The sequence below is a fragment of the Cherax quadricarinatus genome, chromosome 26, assembly GCF_038502225.1.
Source record: "Cherax quadricarinatus isolate ZL_2023a chromosome 26, ASM3850222v1, whole genome shotgun sequence".
Taxonomy (NCBI): Eukaryota; Metazoa; Arthropoda; class Malacostraca; order Decapoda; family Parastacidae; genus Cherax; species Cherax quadricarinatus.
In genome coordinates, this window is record NC_091317.1 from 18085860 (window position 1) to 18106498 (window position 20639).

Sequence of the window (20639 nt, forward strand, 5' to 3'; positions counted from 1 at the left end):
ATTATGGTTATTTATATCCTGAGTTGTGTGTATAGAAGTCCTCAGGTTGTTCTTCAACTCCATATATCTTTGGTTAGGCTTCATTTAGATTATGCTGCGCAGTTTTGGTCACCGTATTACAAAATGGATATAAATGCACTGGAAAACTTCCCTATGAGGATAGACTGATGGCTCTGAATCTGCACTCTCTAGAATCGCGTAGAATTAGGGGGGATATGATTGAGGTGTTTAAATGGAAAACAGGAATTAATAAAGGGGATGTAAATAGCGTGCTGAAAATATTTAACATAGACAGGACTCGCAGCAATGGTTTTAAATTGGAAAAATTGAGATTCGGGAAGGATATAGGAAAACACTGGTTTGGTAATAGAGTTGTGGATGTGTGGAACAAACTCCCGAGTACTGTCATAGACACTAAGACGTTGTGGAGTTTTAAAAATAGGTTGGATAAATGCATGAGTGGGTGCAGGTGAGTGTGAGTTGGATCTAACTAGCTTGTGCTACTAGGTCGGATGCCGTGCTCCTCCCTTAAGTGACGTGTCTGACCTCACTAGGTCAAGGCATTGGCTTAAGCCGGTGGGAGAATTGGACCTGCCTCGCATGGGTCAGTAGGCCTGTTGCAGTGTTCCTTCTTTCGTATGTTCTTATGGCTAACGCGACAGTCTGGAGTTTTGAGATTCTCTGATCGCGGGTTCTAATCCCATCCGTGGTATGGTTTGTTCTTATGTTCTTACTAGCAGGGGTCCGATACGTCATAAGCTGTCAGTGGCCCTTACAACCCCAACAAGACGAAGACGGAAGACGGCCTCACGCACGCTCTTTCACCCAACACAAGGCCAACATATGGATGAACAAGGTGGGCTGATGCAATAAGTCATGCATATAAAACAGAAAGTTGTTTAACCAGTATCTAGAATATTTGCAAGCCCTTATACGAGTAGATGAAATGTGTATTGTTGTTGTGGGTTATGATGTTAGAAGGGAAAATGAGTTTGTAAGGTTTGATTAACCCAAATATAATTTATTTACTTCCTCATTTTATTAACATAATTCTCAAAAGTTGCTCCCCGAGCACCAGTGGTGAAATTCATTAGGAAGACTAGCGTATAAACCAAAAATTTTGCTTATTTACTATAAATAATAAGTTTAATAGGGCTTTCTTTAGGACATTCATTGGTTACAGGATAATATTGTTTATTGAATAGTAAGTTTTTATTTAGATTACAATGGTACCGTAATCTAGCCAAAACTAGATCTGTGGACAAAGTCTCTTTAAAGCTGACCTAGGTCACCGGGCAGGAAATACTGACCTAGGAGTTACCTGGAGTTTACCTGGAGAGAGTTTCGGGGGTCAACGCCCCCGCGGCCCGGTCTGTGACCAGGCCTCCTGGTGGATCAGCGCCTGATCAACCAGGCTGTTGCTGCTGGCTGCACGCAAACCAACGTACGAGCCACAGCCCGGCTGTTAGTTGACTGTTGTAGGTCACATTCTGTGGTGAAAGACCTAAGGACCCCAAACTTCTACACCGGCCTCGGTATATAACTACAAATGGTACTGGTCAAGGTCTGGGCCACTGGATGTTGACCCTTGGAACAACCTCCAGGTAGACTGTAATGTGTGTGTGTAATAACAGCTTCTTGCACAAGAAAAATATTGGCTAAATAGTTTTTCTTTACTGAAATTTGTTGCTGTTGCATTCACACTGGCTGACACTGTTCACTCTCTCCCTGGGTCCTTGGTCCTCAAACTTAGCACATTGGTCAGGGTATTATTCGTCACCTCCCATTTCTTCTGTTCTTCAGATCCATGGTTGTGAGAGGAAGTTTTTCATTGACTCAGGCAGGATTTGGGTATTTAGTTCTGATGGTTCCACCTGACCTAGTTTAGGATTTCTTTTTGATTATATGTAATAATATTCCATCAAACCTAATTGCAAATGCTCAATCCATTTTCTTTCATTATCCAGATTTGTTCATTATTTCCTTCCCAAATGTCACATTTATAAGGTTACACTAATGGATGCGAGGGAAGTGAGAATATAGCTGTAAGCTTCAGAGGTGTCAGATTTGACTGTTAGTTTACCTGGAGAGAGTTCCGGGGGTCAACGCCCCCGTGGCCCGGTCTGTGACCAGGCCTCATGGTGGATCAGAGCCTGATCAACCAGGCTGTTACTGCTGGCTGCACCCACTCCAACGTACGAGCCACAGCCCAGCTGGTCAGGTACCGACTTTAGGTGCTTGTCCAGTGCCTTCTTGAAGACTGCCAGGGGTCTATTGGTAATCCCCCTTATGTATGCTGAGAGGCAGTTGAACAGTCTCGGGCCCCTGACACTTATTGTATTGTCTCTTAACGTGCTAGTGACACCCCTGCGAGTCTTTTGCTTTCGTTGTGAGTGATTTTCGTGTGCAAGTTCAGTACTAGTCCCTCTAGGATTTTCCAGGTGTATATAATCATGTCTCTCTCCTGCCTGCGTTCCAGGGAGTACAGGTTCAGGAACTTCAAGCGCTCCCAGTAATTGAGCTGTTTTATCTCTGTTATGCGCGCCGTGAAGGTTCTCTGTACATTTTCTAGGTCAGTAATTTCACCTGCTTTGAAAGGTGCTGTTAGTGTGCAGCAATATTCCAGCCTAGATAGAACAAGCAACCTGAAGAGTGTCATCATGGGCTTGGCCTCCCTAGTTTTGAAGGTTCTCATTATCCATCCTGTCATTTTTCTAGCAGATGCGATGGATACAATGTTACGGTCCCTGAAGGTGAGATCCTCCGACATGATCACTCCCAGGTCTTTGACGTTGGTTTTTCGCTCTATTTTGTGGAAGGAATTTGTTTTGTACTCTGATGAAGTTTTAATTTCCTCTTGTTTACCATATAGGAGTAATTGAAATTTCTCATCATTGAACTTTATATTGTTTTCTGCAGCCCATTGAAAGATTTGGTTGATGTCTGCCTGGAGCCTTGCAGTGTCTGCACTGGAAGACACTGTCATGATGATTCGGGTGTCATCTGCAAAGGAAGACATGGTGCTGTGGCTTACATCCTTGTCTATGTCAGATATGAGGATGAGAAACAAGATGGGAGCGAGTACTGTGCCTTGTGGAACAGAGCTTTTCACCATTAGCCTTAGGATATAGCCACAGTTTTTTTATGTTCAGCTGTTGTCACTCATTGTATATCTGTAAAGATATGAAGTGTGACCAACAATAGGTGTTGTATGAAAGATCATATGTAAAGAACAGTTAAGTGCTGCAGAAATTAATAAAAGACAGCCTTGTTTGAAGTAAAACATTGTATCCTTAGGAGACTTTAATCAATTCTTCTAACTTTACCATCAACACTTTGTTTAATAAATTCATGGGATGTGTGTCTGAGCCCCACAATAATTATTGGATTGTGTTTGAAAGTTCATAGACAAAAAGTCTTATATCCACCTCATCCCAATGCTTGCCGTATTAGTGTGATTTTATATCCAGCCAGTTTTAATTATTATCTCACATTATTTAGAAAAAATCTGTATTAAAGAAATTTTCCTAATTCATATTTAGAATTTTCTCATACTCTGTAAAGTTTGGATTTTTCAGAGAATATTATAAATAAAAAAAAGAATTGAGAAAATGTTCATGTTCTCAAAATTACTATAATATATTTCAGTACATAATTTCAGATTTTCAGAGATCATTCTATATTCAGATTTTAAAACATTTCCGTTTCCAAAAATTCCATATTAAATCAATTTCCATAATTAAAGATTTAAATTCTTACTTTGAGAAATTAAAAATTCATAAACAGTCTTCAAATTTAAAACTTACTTTCCAAATACGAGAGAATTTCAAATAGTGTTGCAGCAAGAGAAATTAAAGTACTGTGTATACCTTGAAGATTGGGAGCAAGCAGGTTTGGTTTACTATGGGGGTACTGGTGGTAGTTTGGTGGTGGTGGTATGCTTGTGGTAATTTGGTGCTGCTTTTAGTGGTATGGCAGTGGTGATATAGTGCTGGTAGAATAGAATTGGTAAGCAAGGGTAGTTTCTTAGAAAGCTGCAAGAAAATATGTAAACACAATGCAAAAGACAAATACATATTTGATATCCCACATGTTCAACTCAACCTGAGTAGAAATTTCACAAACATAAAAGGCCCAAAACTATGGAACTCTACCAGAAGATTCTGAAAGTTCTATATCTGTCAACTGCTTTTAAAATACAGTGGACCCCTGGTATTCGATGGCATCGGTATTCGATAAATCCAGTATTCGATGCATTATATCGCAAAAATTTTGCCTCGGTATCCAGTCGAAAACCCGGTATTAGATACGATTCGTACGAGATGTGTCCACGTGTGGCCTGAACTGCCCCGTGTGTGCCAGTGTTTACAAGCCAGCCAGTGTGCGTGCATCTAAGGATACATTCGGTACATTCCACATTATCACTGTTTTTGGTGCTTGTTTCTGCAAAATAAGTCACCATGGGCCCGAAGAAAGCTTCTAGTGCCAACCCTTTGAAAAAAAAGGTGCTAATGACTATTGAAATGAAGGAAGAGATAATTGCAAAGTACGAAAGTGGAGTGCGTGTGTCAGAGCTGGTCAGGTTGCATAATAAACCCCAATCAACCATCTCTACTATAGTGAGCAGGAAAACGGCAATCAAGGAAGCTGTTCTTGCAAAAGGTGCAACTGTGATTATGAAACAGCGACCGCAAGTGTTAGAAAATGTTGAGAGACTGTTATTGGTGTGGATAAATGAAAAACAGATAGCAGGAGATAGCATCTCTCAAGCGATCATTTGTGAAAAGGCTAGGCAGTTGCATGACGATTTGGTAAAGAAATTGCCTGCAACTAGTGGTGATGTGAGTGAATTTAAGGCCAGCAAAGGTTGGTTTGAAAGATTTAAGAATCATAGTGGCATACATAGTGTGATTAGGCATTGTGAGGCTGCCAGTTCGGACCAAAAAGCAGCTGAAAAATATGTGAAGGAATTTAAGGATTACATAGACAGTGAAGACTTGAAACCTGAACAAGTGTTTAATTGCGACAAAACAGGCTTGTTTTGGAAGAAAATGCCAAGCAGGACCTACATTACTCAAGAGGAAAAGGCACTCCCAGGACATAAGCCTATGAAAGACAGGCTTACTCTGTTGATGTGTGCCAATGCTAGTGGTGATTGCAAAGTGAAGCCTTTATTGGTGTATCACTCTGAAACTCCCAGAGTGTTCAGGAAAAACAATGTCCTCAAGGCTAATTTGTGTGTGCTGTGGAGGGCAAACAGTAAGGCATGGGTCACTAGGGACTTTTTCTATGACTGGTTACACCATGCATTTGCCCCCACTGTGAAAAATTACCTAATTGAAAAGAAATTAGACCTTAAGTGCCTGCGGGTATTAGACAATGCCCCTGGTCATCCTACAGACTTGGCAGAGAGACTTTCTGGGGACATGAGCTTCATTAACCCGTAAACGGTCCAAACGTATATATACGTTTTTTCAACATTTGAAAGTATGTAAAAAAAAGATCATCTTTTTGTTTTTTTACATTTGAAAATGTGTAAAAAAAAACTTTGATCTACTTTTTTTTTTTGCTATATTTGAAAATATGTAAAAAAAAGTAGATCTACTTTTGTAGCACTACTACCATTTTTTTTTTAATTCGCTATATTTGCACGGAAATATGTCCAAAAAAAAGTAGATCTACTTTTGTAGCACTACACATGTGAACGTAGATCTGCTTGGACCGTTTTTGGGTTAAGGTGAAGTTTTTGCCTCCTAATACCACTCCTCTCCTGCAGCCCATGGACCAGCAGGTCATTTCCAACTTCAAGAAACTGTACACAAAAGCTATGTTTCTAAAGTGCTTTGTAGTGACCACAGAAACTCAACTGACTCTAAAAGAGTTTTGGAAGGATCACTTTAATATCCTCAATTGTATAAACCTTATAGGTATGGCTTGGGAGGGAGTGAATAAGAGGACCTTGAACTCTGCTTGGAAAAAACTGTGGCCAGAATGTGTAGACAAAAGGGATTTTGAAGGATTTGAGGCTAACCCTGAGAAACCTATGCCAGTTGAGGAATCCATTGTGGCATTGGGGAAGTCCTTGGGGTTGGAGGTTAGTGGGGAGGATGTGGAAGAGTTGGTGGAGGAGGACAATGAAGAACTAACCACTGATGAGCTGCTAGATCATCTTCAACAGCAAGAGGCCACACCTGAGGAAACTGCTTTGGAGGAGGGGATAGAGAAATTGAAGAAGTTGCCTACTTCACAGATTAAGGAAATGTGTGCAATGTGGCTTAAAGTGCAAACCTTTTTTGATGACAATCACCCTAACACAGCTATTGCAAGCCGTGCTGGTGACTATTACACTGACAATGTTGTGAAACACTTTAGGAATGTCATAAAGGAACGGGAGGTACAGGCCACTATAGACAGACATGTTGTGCGACAGAAATCCAGTGACTCTCAAGCTGGTCCTAGTGGCATTAAAAGAAGAAGGGAAGTAACCCTGGAAAAGGACTTGCTACCTCAAGTCCTAATGGAAGGGGATTACCCTTCTAAACACTAACACCTCTCCCCTCCTCCCATCCCATCAATCATCACCAGATCTTCATTAAAGGTAAGTGTCAGTTATTCTATAGTTATTGTTGTTATTGTAATTATTCTGTTGCATTAAACTTAATATTTCATGTAGTAAATTTTTTTTTTTCATACTTTTGGGTGTCTTGCACAGATTAATTTGATTTCCATTATTTCTTATGAGGAAAATTGATTCGCTTTTCGATATTTTCGGTATTCGATGAGCTCTCAGGAACGGGTTAATATCGAATACCGGGGGTCCACTGTACTGTAATGTCAAAAAACGCCTAAATGTGATAAACAGTAATTCTTGAAGATTGATTATTAATGTCAAATGTACCTAATGTAACCTGCTTATCCAGATTACCATCAACATTTTATTTATTTATTTATTTTATTTATTTATGTCTTTGCAAATAGTACATTGAGATTATGTATTTACAATAATGGGTTGCAATGTGGTAGTTGCAGTGGGTAGTAATGCACTTCTTGTCTCAACTGCATCTTAGGTGGCAGTCCCATCAGTCCATCATATTAACATAGGTGTTATACATAGACAAAGATTTGTTCCTTAGATCAATTATCGTATTGCTAATCTTATCCTCAGACAAATTAGTTTTGCTCTTCATATCATTCACCTAATTTACCTTGAGCTAATCAGCATCAAGTAATTTTAAGTTTTAATTCTAATCTACCCAAAATGTATTACATAACAAGGTGCTTTTCAGTGAAATTAACTACCTCTGTAAAACATCTCTTACAGACTTAAACATATGAGGTTAAAATATTCACAGTACCTTAAGTGAATATTTACAACAGTATTTACCAGCACATTATTTTCAGATCTATTATACTGTATATCTTGATGGAGGATTTTGGTTTATACTATGGTATGTCTGCATTATTAACCCTTTGACTGTTTACGACGTATAAATACGTCTTACGAGCCAATGTTTTTGACGTATTTATACGCACAAATTCTAGCGGCTTCAAATCAAGCGCCAAAGGCCTGGTAGGCCTACATGAGAGAGAATGGGTCTCAGTGGTCGGTGTGCACCCTGTGAAAAAAATCTGGGACCCAGCGGTGCATTGTGGGAACGCCATCTTGTTAGTCCATTTTCACCATGCCTCTCGGTAAGAAGTTCCTCACTCCTCGGCGGATTGGAGGTCTTTTGTTCCCAAGTGATAGCTCTAACAGCGATGAAAATGTCAGTGACAGTGAATTCCAGGGTTTTGAAGTGAGTGTTACCAGAAAAAGTGCCCAGGATAACGTAATTAGTGATGAAAACCCAGATGACCCACAACCTTCCACCTCTGGTGCTGGGCCGGCTTGTTCACGTTCACATTCGCCTGTACCAGGACGAAAGAGGAAACTATTTGGTCGTGTACAACACCCAGATAATAGCAGTGAATGTGATAGTGATAGTGATAGTGATTTCAAGGTCATTGAAAGCAGTTCTAGTGACAGTGAAGGTGAATATTCCCCAGTGAAGCGGCAGTATGTACGATGTAGCATGCGGTCTGGTAGTGTTTCATATGTTGTTCCAAGGGGAAGGAGAAACTCTGGGAGCACATCCCGTGGCCCTACACCACGACCTGATAGTGAAGATGACGATATTGTAACGATGGGTATGAATGATGTGAGTGAGGGAGCAGGCAGTGGTGGTGATAGTGAGGGTGGCACGGCCCATTTGGCACCATCAGCGGGCCAAACTACTACCCACGCTGCTGACTCTGCACAACAACCAGTCTCACCTGACCCCACACTCCCACAACCTGCACTCCCACAACCTGCACTCCCACAACCTGCACAACCACAACCTGCACAACCACAACCACGGTACAATATCCAGACCCCACCAGCAGACCGCATCTGGGATTGGCAGGACGGTGACGAGTTTGTTCCCAGTCCCCATGACTTTGATGAAACACAAAGTGGAATAAAGCCATCATGTCCACTTGGGAACAATGCCAGTGAACTGGACTGCTTTGAGTTATTCTTCGATGAACCCCTGATGGACATCATTGTCAGGGAAACAAACATACTGTGATTACACCATGGCAAATACAATTCTCTCACCAAAATCACGGCTACACAAGTGGAAGGAGACAACTGCGGCAGAGATGTACCTGTTTTTTGCCACAATAATGCTTATGCCACATGTGTATAAGCACACTGTCACCACATACTGGGCAACAGAACACCTGATTTCAGCTCCAGGTTTTAGTGACATTATAGGTGTCAATCGTTTCCTGGTACTGTTACGTATGTTACACTTTTCAGACAAAACCAGGCCTGACAGAAGCGACAGGTTGTATAAGATAAGAAATGTGTTTATGTACCTGAAACAAAAGTGCTGCATGTATTTTTATCCCTTCAGGAAGCTTGTTATTGATGAGTCCTTGATTTTATTCAAAGGAAGGCTCTCATTCAAGCAATATGTACCAAGCAAGAGGAAATGCTTTGATATAAAGCTATTTGTACTGTGTGATTGCAGAACTGGTCTAGTTTTGGATATCATTGTGTACACTGGCAGTAATACTTTGAGAGATACCATGAAGTTATTGGGTATCTCTGGTGATGTGGTTCGAACAATGATGGAACCATATCTTGGTAAGGGGCATATGTTATTTACTGATAACTGGTACACAAGCCCCTTACTCATTGATTTCTTGCGAGTGAACTTGACAGACGTGTGTGGCACAGTGCGTCGTAATCGTAAACATATGCCAAGGTTCGACACTGGCACTCGCAGAGGTGAGGTGCAAGCCTTTGCTGCCAATGACATCATGGCATTTCGGTGGCATGACAAACGTGATGTCACATTATTGACATCAGTACCGAAACGAAATGGTACTTAGTGGCAGGCACAACAGAGAGACCAATGAACCCATTCTAAAGCCTGCAGCTGTCATGGACTACAACCTCAATATGCGCTTAATGGACAAATGTGACATGCAGATTGGGTTTGCAGACTGTGTATGCAAGAGTTATAAGTGGTATATAAAACTTTTTTTCCATCTTGTTGATATCTCTATGCTGAATGCTTATAACATATACAAGTTGAAGACCAACAAAACACCAAAATATGGTGAATTTTGCTTGTCAGTAATCAGACAAATAATTGCAAAGTACCAAGGAGAAACACCTGCAATAGACCAGCACCCACGAAATTACCAACACACGTCATCTCATTTCAGGCCTGGTGATCACTACCCCATGCAACTGCCTCCTACTACTGCCAAGAAAAATGCTCAGAAGAGATGTTATGCATGTATGCATACCACAAAACGCCCACAAACACGCAGAGACACTCGTTTTATGTGTGAGGAGTGTCAAGTGCCCCTCTGCATATACCCATGTTTCAAAGAGTTCCACAAGCTGCAGCAGTTCTAGGAACGTGTTTAGTGACTGTACATATGTATATATATTATGGAACAATAGTAATAAACATTCCATACCCCGGCTGGGATTGAACCCGCGGTCAGAGAGTCTCAAAACTCCAACCCGACCGCGGGTTCAATCCCGGCCGGGGTATGGTTTGTTTGCAATTGTGTCATTACGATTTCGTGAGTAATAAACATTGTTTTGTATTGTTTGTTTGTGTAAACAAATTGTATACACAAACTAATAGTGATAAAGTTTGTTCTGTTAATGTGTTATAAACAATGAGTGTATATTTGAAGAATGCACCTTAAATTGGTCTCACAGGCGACATAAGTTACCTGGAACAGAAAAATATTGAAAAATGCAAGAAACCTTTGAATTAGAGTAAATAAAAGAATACCGGGTGGGCGGCAGTCGCCGCTGTTGCCGTATGCACGTCACTTTCTGCAAACTTTGCGGCTCTATATCTCGGTAAGTACTGATGGCAAAAAAAATTTTTAGGCTTAAAACACTCAGAAAAATATTCCTAACATTTTCATAAGAAAAAATAATTTTTTTTTTTCGAATATTTGGCGACATAGAATGACAGTTTCAGAGAGGGGCCTGAAACAGTCAAAGGGTTAAAGATTCAGTATTGTAAATATGTTCAGAGGTACCATTTACAGTAGGCCCTTAAGTAAGATACATTCAGACAACACTTTTTTTTTTTTCTTATACAGTCTCCCCTCACTTAACAATGGAGTTCTGTTCCTAAAACCACATTGGTAAATGAATTCGTTGCTAAGTGAGGAGCATACTGTAATGGTAGTGGGTTTGCACCTTTGCACCATTTATAACATTTCTGGTATACTTTTAAAAGTTGATACAATAGTGTACTGTTTACAGTGGAACCCTGGTTTTCGTCTTTAATCCGTTCCAGAAGGTCGGCCGAAAACCGATTTGTACGAAAACTTAAGTAATATTTCCCATAAGAAATAATGTAAATCCAATTAATCTGTTCCTTTCACCCAAAAATATTAACAAAAAATAAATTTTATAGGGAATAACTATAGTGTTGTAGCTCTTCAGTGGTTAGCTCTTCCCTGTGGTCATCCACCAACTCTTTCACATCCTGGCCACTCACATCCGGTCCCATGGACTTACCCAAAGCTGCAATAGATTCCACAACAGGCATAGGGTTGTCAAGTTTATTCTAACTCATATTAACCCTTTGACTGTCGCAACCCCCAATCCTGAGGTGTCTCCTGGTGTCGCAAAATTTAAAAAAAAAAAATTATTTTTTCTTATGAAATGATAGAGAATCTTTTCCCGATTGTAATGACACCAAAAAAACGAAATTTGATGGAAAACTGACAGAATTATGCTCTCGCGAAGTTAGCGACCTCGGCGCTGTTTACAAATCGGAGATTTCAACCACTTTGAGCCCTATTTTCGGCTAATTCCATTGTTCCAGTCGCCCAAACTCGTAGCTATTTCTTTAGAACTCCATTTTTTTCTATTGATTGAGTACAAGAAACTGCCCATTTACCAATTTCAACTACCTAATAATGTGGTCAGAAATTTGCAATTTGGCCAATTTCACGAAAACTAAAAAATATGACAATTTTAAAATAAGGTCCAGAATGAACAATACAGACATTCCTGGCTCTAAAATAACATTTTCTTTGCTCATCAGTCATGTCTCCAGGCCCCTCTGATATTACTCTTGCTTTCTGTTTTGAATTTTTATTCAAACAAAAAATAGAAGACTTACTATTATGCAGACTACTCCAATACTGTAATAATTGTATAAATAACATCAACCCATTCATGACTGCATATTAGAATGGCTAGTTGGACATTTATTGGACAATGGCATCATTTGTTTACTTTTGAACATTGGCAAAAATCAAACATTTCCCCTACTTTGAGCTCCATTTCTAGGTTCTTTTTATAGTAAAATCAATCAAAATCACCTCTATTTCTATAATATGTTTTCCATTCTTTCAAATGAGACCAAGAAAATGAGAATACAACCATAAATACTATACGAAAATAGACCACAAAGTCGGCATTTTAATTAAAAAAAACGGTCGGAGTTTTTTTTTTTCTCATGCACTGCGTGCTCCAGGATTTTTTTTATATGGTGCACACTGACCACACAGACCCATTCTCTCACATGTGGGCCTACCAGCTTTCTCCTGCTTGATTTGAAGCCGCTAGAATTTATGAGTATGTATACGTCAAACACGGTACCTCGTAAGACGTATATATATGGCCGCGACAGTCAAAGGGTAAAGTTAGTAATAGAACTAGGCATTAAATACAATAAAAAGTAAAATACATACACAGTGCATTCATTACTTACATTAAAATATTTGCAGTCTTAATGTAGGGTGAGAGGTGAGTAGTACTTATTTGTAGGGAGTCAGGTGTAGGTAGCTGGTAGATGTAGGTATGTAGTCTGCCTGCGCTACATAGCTACTCGATATTTAATGCGGCCCAGAGCCATATTATTACCATCAACATACTATGTTCACTGAGTTTAATTATTTCTTACAATTACCTTTAGGTATCATAAACAAAGGGAGAACTAATGAATAATTCATTCCGAGAATTTTAAACAAAAGTGTTATGTATTAACCCTTTGACCGTTTCAGTCGTATATTTACGTCTTAAGAGCCACCGTGTTTGACGTATATACACTCAAAAATTCTAGCGGCTTCAAATCAAGCAGGGGAAAGCTGGTAGGGCCACATGTGAGAGAATGGGTCTGTGTGGTTAGTGTGCACCATATAAAAAAAATCCTGCAGTACGCAGTGCATAATGAGAAAAAAAAAAAACTCCGACCATGTTTTTGGATTAAAACGCTGGCTTTGTGGTGTATTTTCATATAGTGTTTATGGTTGTATTCTCGTTTTCTTGGTCTCGTTTGATAGAATGTAAAACATATTATAGAAATAGAGGTGATTTTCATTGGTTTTTCTATGAAAAGAACCTTGAAATGGAGTTCAAAGAAGGTGAAATGTTTGATTTTTGCCGATGTTCAAAAGTAAACAAATGATGTCATTTTCTAATAAATGTCCAAGTAGCCATTCTAATATGCAGTCATAAATGAGTTGACATTATTTATACAATTATTACAATATTCAATTCAATTAAAAGTTTATTCTCTATAAGGATTACAATGCTGAGTTTACAGAATTTGGTTATTGTGTGGTTTACATGTAGTAAAATAATGATTACAGAGTGTACCACTAGAACACCTAGCATGGCTAGGCATTTCGGGCAGACTTAGATTAATTCTTAATTTTAAAATATTACAAATTATGAGGTAAGTTGGTATTATGGCTAAGTGACTAAATACTAGTTTGTGAGTTTAGCAATGTGAATGCTTTTGTTTTGGCACAGTACATAGTTTCAGTATTGGAGTATCACAGGATTCATTATTTTAAGATTGAGATTAATATTTCTGTTTATGGTCAAATGGGTGAGTGAGTGTAAGTGTGAACCACCAGGTGGTATTCGTGTAGTTAGTTGACGGGGTGTATCAGGGAGATAAGAGGTTTTCTAATGGTAGTTTTGAAGGTGATGAATGTGTCTGCAGTTCCAGAGTTCTCAGGTAGGGTGTTCCAGATTTTAGGGCCTTTGACATACATTGAGTTTTTGTAAAGGTTTAGTCGGACACGGGGAATGTCGTAGAGATGTTTGTGTCTGGTGTTATGCCTGTGGGTTCTGTCACAACTATCAAGAAAGCATTTTAGGTCAAGGTTGACATTGGAGTTTAAGGTCCTCTAGATGTAGATTGCACAGTAGTAAGTGTGGATGTACTGAACAGGGAGTAAGTTTAGATCTATGAAGAGTGGGGGGGTGTGTTGCCAGGGATGGGATTTAGTGATTATTCTTACCGCAGATTTTTGTTGGGTTATTATTGGCTTTAGGTGTGTTGTTGCAGTTGATCCCCAAGCACAAATAGCATAGGTGAGGTATGGATAAATGAGTGGTATAGTGTGAGAAGGGCATTTTGCGGCACGTAGTATCGTATCTTGGAGAGGATCCCAACCGTTTTGGATACTTTTTTGGTTATGTGTTGGATATGGGTGCTGAAATTCAGGTTGTTGTCAAGGTATAGGCCTAGGAATTTGCCCTCATTATGTCTGGTAATTAGAGTGTTGTCGATCTTAATGTTAATTTGTGCATCTCCTGCTCTGCTACCAAACATAATATAGTAGGTTTTGTCAGTGTTAAGCGTAAGTTTATTGGCTGTTATCCAAATCGATATTTTGATCAGCTCCTCGTTAACAATGGTGTTGAGGGTGGCAAGATTAGGGTGAGAGATGACATAAGTCGTGTTGTCAGCAAAGAGAATGGGTTTCAGGTGTTGGGATACGTTTGGAAGGTCATTGATGGATATGAGGAGGAGCAGGGGACCAAGGACACTTCCCTGCGGAACTCCAGTATCAAGTGGCCGTGTTGTTGATGCTGTGTCTTTAATGGTGACATATTGATACCTATTAGTAAGGTAAGATTTGAAATAAGCAAGCGCATGGCCTCTTATACCATAATGGTCAAGTTTGTGGAGTAGGATGTCGTGGTCCACTGTGTCAAATGCTTTTCTTAGGTCAATAAAAATTCCTAGTGGATATTCCTTATTTTCCAATGCTGTGTAAAGCAGATCTAGCATTTTTATGATTGCATCATTAGTGCTTTTATTTTTCCTGAATCCAAATTGGCAGGGGTTGAGTATGTTTTGTGTTGTTATAAATGAATATAATCTCCTGTGCACAAGTTTCTCAAAGATTTTGGATAGCAATGGTAAGTTTGATATTGGCCTATAGTTGTTTAAGTCTGTAGGGTCACCACCTTTATGTATTGGTGTAACCCTTGCCATCTTGAGTAGTTTCGGGAAGGTGCTAGTTTCTAGTGACTTGTTAAAAAGTAATGAAGTAGCATGCGAAAGGACATGGGCCGCTCGCTTGTACAGTAATGGTGGGACATGAGACAGATTCCCCGAGTTATTTCTAAGTGACTTTATAATCTCGGTGACTTCCATGGGTTCAGTTGGTGCAAGATAGAAGGAATTTGGGAAATTCTCATCTAGGTAGTCCCCGGCATGGGCATTGGTATGTGGGATTTTATTGGCGAGATTAGATCCTATGGTTGAGAAGAAGTCGTTTATCTTGTTAGCTGTGTCAGTGGGATGTAGTGGTGTTTCATTAGGTTTAGTTAGGACAATATTCTTGTTTTTTTTCAGTTTGTGGGTCCCTAGAATCTGAGAGAGTGTTTTCCAGGTCTTTTTTATATCTCCTCTAGTGTCTGTGAATCTACTGGAGTAGTATAGTTGTTTGGCTTTCTTTATTACTTTGGTGAGAACTGATGAATAGTGTTTAAGAATATCTTTGTGTATTAAGCCCTGTCTATATTGCTTTTCATATTGGTGTTTCTTGTCAATGGATTTCAGAATGGTGCTGGTTAGCCATGAACAACCAAAGCGTTTGTGATCTGTTTCATTTTTATAGGACAATGTTTGTTGTATAGTCTAAGTAATTTGTTAAGAAAAATGTCTGTCCAGTCATCAATACCATTGGCCTTGGAGAATTCAGTAGGCCAGTCAACAGTCTCTAGTTCAGCTGTGAGCTTCCTTATTGAGGCCTCATCATGGAGTCTAAATGAGACTTTGTTGTATTCAAGTGGTGGTTTACTAATGTTTGTCAGGAGGAAGGTAGGGTAGTGGTCTGTAGTGCTATCTGTGATTATCCCTGATTTAAGGGGGGCTAGTATATTGGTCCATATGTGGTCTATTATGGTTGCACTTGTCTCAGTGAGCCTGGTTGGTTTAGTTATTGTTGGTATGAGAAGTGTGTTGTTCATATTGTTGATGAAATCAGTTACAGGCTGATCATCTAGTATGCCAAGGTTGATATTGAAGTCTCCGGCTAAGAGAAGGTGGTGCTTATTCATTTGTCTGTTTGTTATTAGTGACTTTAATTTCTCACTGAAATTTGGGATGTTTGTGTGAGGTATCCAGTAAGTGGCACCGATTGTTATAGGTGTCTTAAGGTTTTTTACAGTAAAATTAGCAAAAATGTATTCCTCATATTCATCACTAAAGCAAGTGGTGCTAATACAAGATAATTGGTTAGAGTAATAGATTGCAATACCACCCCCAACTTGGTTTGGTCTGCAGTTGTGAATTGCTGTGTATCCTGGTAGAGGGTAGATATCTATTGTGTCCTGCTTACGCCAGGTCTCAGTAAGAAGAATGCAGGAGAAGGGTGTCTTTAGTGATTCAAGGAGTGCTAGGTCGTCATCATAGTGTTTGCTTAAGGACCTGATGTTGTAGTTAAGTACTGATAGACTTTTAGCATTGTTTAGGATAGTGGTGGCTTGTGATGCTGTGTAATAAAGGCAGTTACTTTCCAATAGGTTTTGATTGGGTGTCAGATTATGGAGGTTTAGATCAGGGTCAACGTGATCAATCATCTTCTAGGTTTAAATTATGGTTATTTATATCCTGAGTTGTGTGTTGAGTTCTAGTACTGATATCTGTAGTGGTGGGAAGTTTGGACAAGTATATAGCTAGAATATTTTGGTCATATAGAGTATAGTCACTACTACACATAATGAAGTTGATGTTGTCTATGTGTTGTGCTGGAATGAACTGAAGTACAACTAGGTATAAACTAGTAATATAAAAATACAAATTAAAAATAGAACAAGACTTGAATTGCACTAAGGTCTAATATAATGACTTTTGTGAAGTCTATGTTTTGAGCTAGAATGAGCTATAGTACAACTAGGTTTAATCTAATAATATAAAAATACAAATTAAAAATAGCACCAGTCTCTCTCTAGTAATTGCACTATGTCTAATATAGTGAATTTGGTATTGACTATGTATTGAGCTAGAATGAGCTATAGTACAACTGAGTTTAATCTAATAATATAAAAAAGGCACAAGACTCTCATTTGTAATTGCACTAAGGTCTTATATAAGTTGTTTACTGTTATGCAGTAGTCTGCATAACAGTAAATCTTTTATTTTTTGTTTGAATAAAAATTCAAAGTAGAAAGCAAGAGTAATATCAGAGGGGCCTGGAGACAAGACTGATGAGCAAAGAAAGTTTATTTTAGAGCCAGAAATGTCTGCATTGTTCATTCTGGACCCTATTTTTAAATTGGCATATTTTTTAATTTGCATGAAATTGGCCAAATTGCAAATTTCTGAATATGTTATTGGGTAGTTGAAATCAGTAAATGGGCAGTTTCGTGTACTCAATAGATAAAACAAATGGAGTTCAAAAGAAATAGCTATGAGTTTCGTCGACTGGAACAATGGAATTAGCCGAAAATAGGGCTCAAAGTGGACGAAATCTCTGATTTGTATACATCGCCAAGGTCGCTAACTTCGTGAGAGCGTAATTCCATAAGTTTTCAATCAAATTTCGTTCTTTTCGTGTCATTACCATCGGGAAAAGATTCTCTTTCATTTCATAAGATTTTTTTTTTTTTTTTCAAAAATTTTTCGACACCAGGAGACACCTCAGGATTTGTGGCAGTCAAAAGGTTAAGGAGGGTGACAGGGCCAACGCAGATTCATACACGTTTTCTCTGGTGCTTGACCAGAGAAAAAGTAACGTTTTTCCCTCCACCCGACTACCACCCTTCCATAGCATATAAACATTGCATGTTTATATGCAACGTAATGTGTTTCTTATATAATTTTGAAGAATACACCATAGATGGATTGATGAAAATGTCTATTCAGTGGACCCCCGGTTTACAATCAGCTCCCAATGTGACCAATTATGTAAGTGTATTTATGTAAGCGCGTTTGTATGTGTATGTTTGGGGGTCTGAAATGGACTAATCTAATTCACAATATTCCTTATGGGAATAAATTCGGTCAGTACTGGCACCTGAACATACTTCTGGAATGAAATAATATCGTAAACCGGGGGTCCACTGTATTAACGTTAAATAAGACATTTAGGGCAGACTGAGTCACAAACGTATGAGCGGCTGTGTTCCGTGGGCACGCGGACATGTCTGGTATGGATGATTCCCAAGTGGGTGTACGAAAACGGGGAAAATTTCGCTGAAAAAAGTGGTCAAAAACTGAATTGTACTATAATTGGACCGGATGAAAACTGGGGTTCTACTGTATTGTAATAAACAGAATAGAGGGAATCACCTCTAATATACATTATTTAAGTATGCATACTGGTCAGAAAGCCCGTCGTAAGTCCGAGTTGTCAGTAAATGAGTATGTTGCTAAGTGAAGAGAGGCTGTATTATCATTGAAGTTTTGTGACATAAACTTGCAGAGTATGCCATAGAACTTGAATAGCATGGTGTAAATTTAGAGGAAGATGTGACATGATACAGGATCTTTCCACTGCCCTTCACTATCAGCCTATAGGTGAGGATATTGTTTTTTTGGGAGAAGCCTAGTCTTTAACCCTTTGACTGTTTTGGTTGTATATGTACATCTTACGAACCATATGGAACAATGGTATTAGCCAAAAATAGGGCTCAAAGTGGGCGAAATCGCCAATTCGTAAATATCATCGAGGTCGTAAACTTCACAAGAGCGTAATTCCATCAAATTTCTTTCTTTTGTTGTCATTATAACCGGGAGAAGATTCTCTATCATTTCATAATTAATTTTTTTTTTTTTTTTTTTTTTGACACCAGGAGACACCTCAGGATTTGGGGTTGCGACAGTCAAGGGGTTAAAGGTGAACAACCTCTCATGCCACCAATCCTCAGTCTCACACCATACTTAGTTGTTTGCAAAACTATTTTTTATCTTATCACCAATCTAGCTCATCTCTAGACAGTGACCATGGAACCCAGTAGAAATAAGAGTGATGCTAGAGATGCCAAGAAGAACGAGAAGAATTGTGAAAGTCTGGGTGTTTTGAAAAATATGAGATAAGTAGATAAGCTTAAAAGTGGTGCATATGTGATGGATATGGCACAAGCCTTTGGTCTCAATAAAGCAACGATTTGTATGATTAAATAGAATGAAGGAAAAGAGCTTGTTTAATTAGTAATCCAGGTTGTGACCTACAGAAAATGTCACACATGTCACAAGTTTCACAGCAGCTAAATAAGACAAAAAAAAAAAATAGTGATGGGATTGAGTAGAAAACCAAGAAAGGTGCACCACTTAATTACTTAATAAGGGATAAAGCCCTGCCATAACTTAACCGTTTTGAGGTGCGTGCTGTAGTGTTACGAGTTTGAGCTCAGGGTCTGTGCTTTAGTACTATGTGATGAGCTCACCTCACTCAGATAAGCAGTGAGTGGTAAATTTAAGCCTAGATATGAGAGAATGGGTCTAAGCGGTGAGTGTGCACTGTATAAAAAAAAAATCCTGCCTCACGCAGTGCATGAGGAGGAAAAAAATGACCGTGTATGTATCTGGTTTAAAATAGCGACTGTGCCGTGTATTTTTGGGTGGTTTTTATGGTTGTATTTTCAGTTTCTTGGTATCAGTTGATACATTGGATGGTATATTACAGAAATAGAGATGATTTTGATTGGTTTCAGGACTGAAAGTAGCTTGAAAATCAGCTCAAAGTAGCGGAAATATTAGATTTTTGCCGATATTCCAGTGGACACAAATTATGTCACTTATCCAGTATGTGTCCATTTGATCATTCTGATACACATTCATGAATGTGCTGACATTATTTATACACTTATTACAATAATGCAGTAGTCTGCATAACAGTAAATGTATTTTTTGTGTAAATAAAAATTCAAAATGGAAAGCAAGTGTAATATAGGAGAGGCCCTGGGGGACTTAATGAACAGAGAAAATGTTGTTTTAATGCTTGGAATGTGTACATTGTTTATTCTGGACCCTGTTTTTAAATTGTCATTTTTCTAATTTTGTATGAAATTGACCAAATTACCGATTTCAGATCACTTGATTGGATAGTTGAAATAGTTAAATGGGCAGTTTCTTGTACTCACTTGGTAGAATGGAAGGCATACTTGTAAAATAGCTATGAGTTTGGTCAGCTGGAACAGTCAAATTGGTATAAAATAGGATTCAAAATGGGCAAAATTGCCAATGTGTAAATATCACTGAGACCTCTAACTTTGTGAAAGCATAATTCCATAAGTTTTCCATCAAATTTCATACTTTTGGTGTCATTGTCTTCGGAAAAAGATTCTCTTATCATTTCATATTTTTTTTTTCTTTTTACCCTGAGAGCAATTTTCAGATCTTGGGGATTCTGAAATCTGAAAGGGATAAAACAGTGTGTGATGATCAAGGAAAGCCTGAACAAGAGTGTTTTAGTGCTGGCTTGTTCCATAATTTTCAATTACACAATTGGCTGTAGAATATTAAAGTTAATGGTGAAAGTTCATCTGCCGATCATGTTGCCACTTTGAATTTTCCTGCATAATAAGATAAATTATTTCTGAGAGTGGGTATGAGCCAGAATAAGTATTTAAGGCTGATGTGATAAATGTTGTTGGAAGAAGATGCTGTCTAGAGCTTACATAGCAAGAGAAAAGTGCACTTAGATTCAAGGCAGCAAAGGATCATTTTGGCTTACTTCTGCAAAGTAATGCATCAGGTGATTATTTATTGCTCCAAGACTCCCAGTTCTTTAAAAGGTAAAGACAAAAGCACTTTGCCTGTTATTTGGAAGTCTAACAAGTGAGCATGGATGACTGAGGTCTTACTGTT

General features: G+C 38.8%; 1 protein-coding gene across 6 annotated transcripts in view; it reads left to right on the plus strand.

Moving 5' to 3' along the window:
- The first annotated feature begins 720 nt into the window (after positions 1-720).
- The window catches only part of eIF2Bdelta (eukaryotic translation initiation factor 2B subunit delta), a 75370-nt gene continuing 55451 nt past the window's right edge, over positions 721-20639 (plus strand). For 2 of the 6 annotated variants that reach the window (XR_011392440.1, XR_011392439.1), the window contains exons 1-2: positions 771-856; positions 9760-10128. Coding sequence is in view for 4 of the 6 variants with exons in the window: in XM_070088832.1 (XP_069944933.1) it covers positions 844-856; positions 9760-10128 (382 nt within the window). In the remaining 2 variants the exon portion in view is untranslated. Of the gene's footprint in view, positions 857-9759; positions 10129-20639 lie in introns of all 6 variants that reach the window. The other 4 variants (XM_070088832.1, XM_070088831.1, XM_053780508.2 and 1 more) reach the window with 3 other exon arrangements.